We start from the raw sequence: 3,725 nt of genomic DNA on the forward strand, positions 1-3,725 counted from the left end.
TTGATTTGCCTGGTAGAATAGACAACACCAATATATATATTCAATTAAAATTCAATATATGTATGCGTGGGAATTAATTAAACTCCTGCTCCATAATAGCATATGAAATTAATCGCATGTTCAATCTAATAATTAAGAAAAAGGTGACATATATTCTTGAAATAATATTATGAATATATATGATCATTGGTCTACCTCGAGAGAATCAATCAGGCCAATCGGTAATCGGATGGTTGTATTTAGCTGAAATTAAGTCCAGATTGTTAATTGCAACCGAATCAATTGTTGTTCAAGACTCGAAGGTCAAAAGTCCAATCAACTTTCTTGCTCTCTGATTAATTTTCTTTTCTATTCTTCCATTTTCTCTCTTTTTTGGGTTGGTTGGAAAAAAGGTAGTCGAATCTTAAGGAGAGGGAGCAAGCTTCTCACCCTAGTAAAATTTAATATCTCAACCATTATGCTAGAAAATCAACGGTTTTGCTGAACCTATCACAGACTATTGTCCCAATGGTTGTAACTAAACCAATGAAACTTTGTGGAAAAATCTTGCTTGCAATTAATCCAACAAACATATATGATTTCACTAGTACTTCAATGTTTTGGTAACAGCAGTACTAGTACTGCCATGTATTAATGTTTTCTTTCTTTCCTCACGGCCTGATCTATAAAACTGCCATATTACAACAAAAGCTTGTCCTCACAACACGTTCTCAATGATTACGGCGTGGCGCACGACTAATCCGCACTCAAAACATTAATTAATTATAACGTACAACTTTAAATATTTATCATAAGTTGTATTTTTTTTTGTTCTATTTGCAGGTTTTCCGAACATAACGTAACCCCAAATCCTCCATTCATTTTTCATTTCACACCCTCATCATCATCTTCATTCTTATTAAAGTACTCAAAATGTATTAATCTATATGTCGTGCGTGGTTTTGGGGTCGAAGACAATTAGACAGGCGTGCCCATGATCCTGCAAAAACCCCCCTTCATTTCATTATTCATATCACCAAACGGCTCATGACTCAAGATTCGTACAAAAAATAATAATACTATATATAATCGTGAAATATGTAAATACTGTACAATTATTTTTTTCTACACGAATTAGAGAATATATATCATGCATGCATATATTTTACCAACTTAGAGATAATTTTGGCCGTGGGATTATTCATGACTTGGATAGATTGTTTAGTATATATAATGTATGCATGTGTATTGTATAAAGCTCCTCCTAAAAAATAGGAAGAAGAAAAAGGAACAAAGATATCAAATCACATGGTAATGCATAGAGAAAATACACCATACAACGGAATTAACTAAACACAGCTCCTTTCCTAAATTTAAATCCCCCAACGGCCAACAACAAAATAGAATAGTCTTCGATCGATCGCTTTCTTAAATTTCCTTTAATATATTTTTTTTTTTTTCTTGATGCGTTTTCATCGTTGGCTCTTCATATTCTCAGAAGAAAAATACTAAGTTCAGGCCCTCCATTACCGTCCGGATTCATCATGTAAAACGCCTCGGAATCGCGACTTCCGACTACTCGCTCAAACCTCGCTCGCATATACAGCATCTCCCCTTCCGAGCCACCACTTTTTTTCCCGTCATCCACCACAGGAATCACTCCGGCACCGACCGAAACGCTCTGCACCGTACCCAGGACGAGCCAGTCAAACTCCCCGCACGCGCGCGACACCGCGTACCCGCACTTCCTGCCATTGCAATACATGGTCCACGTCGGTTCCTGGAACAGCTTCCTGAACCGACCGGGTTGATTAGCTGGGCTAACCTTTTCGCACTCGAGCGCGATGCGAACTAGACCGGAGGACATCTCTTTGACTAAGGATGAAGTTGACATGGCGAGCTCGAGGAGTAGTAGGGGTTCGGAGCGGGGATCGAGCTGGACGGCGAAGCTGACGTGGCCGCGGCGAAGACCGAAGAGGGTGCCGGTGACTTTGCGGCCAATAGAAGGGTTAAGGGAGAGTTGAGAAGGTATGGAGAGCCATTTGCAGGTAGGGAGGATGGGGGGGAATGAGAGGAGGCTGAGGAGGGAGCGGAGGAGGGAGGATAGCTTTTTGGTGTACTGGGGTTTGCCGGTGGGAGGGTTTTGGTCCCGGTCCCGGTGAAGTGAGATGGGGGAGTATTGCTTTGGGATCAGGAGGTTGTCGGAGATTTCGTCGGCTTCGGGCTGGAAAGATGACGAGGAACGAGTATGGTTGGATGGGAGGATCCTTCTGGTGCTTCTGGCGGTGCTGGTGGTTCTTTGGAGGGGGAATTCTTGGTGTTTCATGGTACACGGATGGAGGAGGAGGGGGGGGGGGGATGGGATTCCGGGGGTTATGCCCCCAAAACCACGATGGAACCACAATGGAAGTGGAAAATTTGATTGAATTCTGGAGACAAAGAGAAGGATATATATTTGTGTAGAGTTTTGTGTTGCCTAACACAATGGAATGAAAACTTCGATCGAACTAAACCGAGAGAGAGAGAGATGGCTGCAAGTGGGGGATAGCTCTGAACACACTGGGAATAAGAACTTCGATGGAACTTTGAGAGAGAGAGATGGCTGTAAGTGGGATAACTCAGAACACAGTGGGGATGAGAACTAATTCGATGGAACTTTGAGAGAGAGAGAGAGAGAGAGAGATCTCATTGGTATCTGGGGGAGGAGAGGGGAGGGTAGAGGCCGACAACATGATGAGGGTGTCCGGAGCTGGCCAATATAAAGGGAGACTATGGAGGCTTGTGGTGATGATGATCATTTCTTGGGACATTTATAGTCTGCTTTCGGAGACTTTAGTTTTTTTGGAAGTCCCTACATACCCACCATTATGCTCGATCTCAGTATTGCCTTCACCTTCCATCATTCATCTCCACCATCCAGTTTTCTTGGGTCCCCTTTTAAAACATTCTCAAAACTAAATCCACGGGTCAATACTCATTGCCCACCTGGACATACAACACCTCCCACTTCTTTTTTTCCTTGCCCTTTTCCCAAACCCTCCTATAAGAATTTTATCCCGAGCTCGTTTAATGTACTGCTTTTACCAAACATATATATATATATAATTAATAAGAGCAGTTTCTATGTCGAGAGATTCACTGCATCAACCTAAATGATATTCGGCTGTTGTTCAAGAGATCAGTGATGTGCAGATAGGATTTGATTGATATAATTGCCATGATCTGTTGTTGACAAGAGTATGTTAAGATTCTTCGTCATATTATATTTTTCGACTTCATGTTGACCGTTGGATTAGAATCACAAGTGGTTGAAACATGATGGAGACTTTAACCAGAAGTTTATCCAAATTCCAACCCTTATTTGAAGGGGTCCTTTAAACGATCCCCACGTCCAAACTACAGTTGAAAATAAAACAAGCTGCCCTTTACAGCCTCTCATGGGACAGGCAATTTCAGTACATTCCTCTCCTGATTAAATAGATGTTTTTTTTGTCTTTTTTAACGATATGTTGCTTTTATTAGGCCATTTAAAATTTTAAGAGAAATGCTACATACAGTCATAGAATGCACAAATATCGTGCAGTCGTTTTGAAAAAGAATGAGATCTATTATTAAAAAATTAATTTTTTTTCATGTAGGTCTCACATTTATTCATTTTTTTTAAAGTAACTACACGGCGCTTGTACACTCACAATTATAAATATCATTTCTCAAGTTTTCAAACCACTGAGAATGTATTTTATATA

At 40.6% G+C, this 3,725-nt stretch overlaps 1 protein-coding gene across 1 annotated transcript; it reads right to left on the reverse strand.

Moving 5' to 3' along the window:
• Nucleotides 1–1,182: 1,182 nt before the first annotated feature.
• LOC108989321 (protein MIZU-KUSSEI 1) lies at nt 1,183–2,762 on the reverse strand. The gene has a single exon (XM_018962876.2). The coding sequence runs from the start codon at nt 2,303–2,305 to the stop codon at nt 1,466–1,468; it is 840 nt and encodes a 279-aa protein (XP_018818421.2). The 5' UTR covers nt 2,306–2,762; the 3' UTR covers nt 1,183–1,465.
• Between the last annotated feature and the right edge of the window lie 963 nt (nt 2,763–3,725).

This window comes from Juglans regia, chromosome 3, assembly GCF_001411555.2.
Source record: "Juglans regia cultivar Chandler chromosome 3, Walnut 2.0, whole genome shotgun sequence".
Lineage (NCBI taxonomy): Eukaryota > Viridiplantae > Streptophyta > Magnoliopsida > Fagales > Juglandaceae > Juglans > Juglans regia.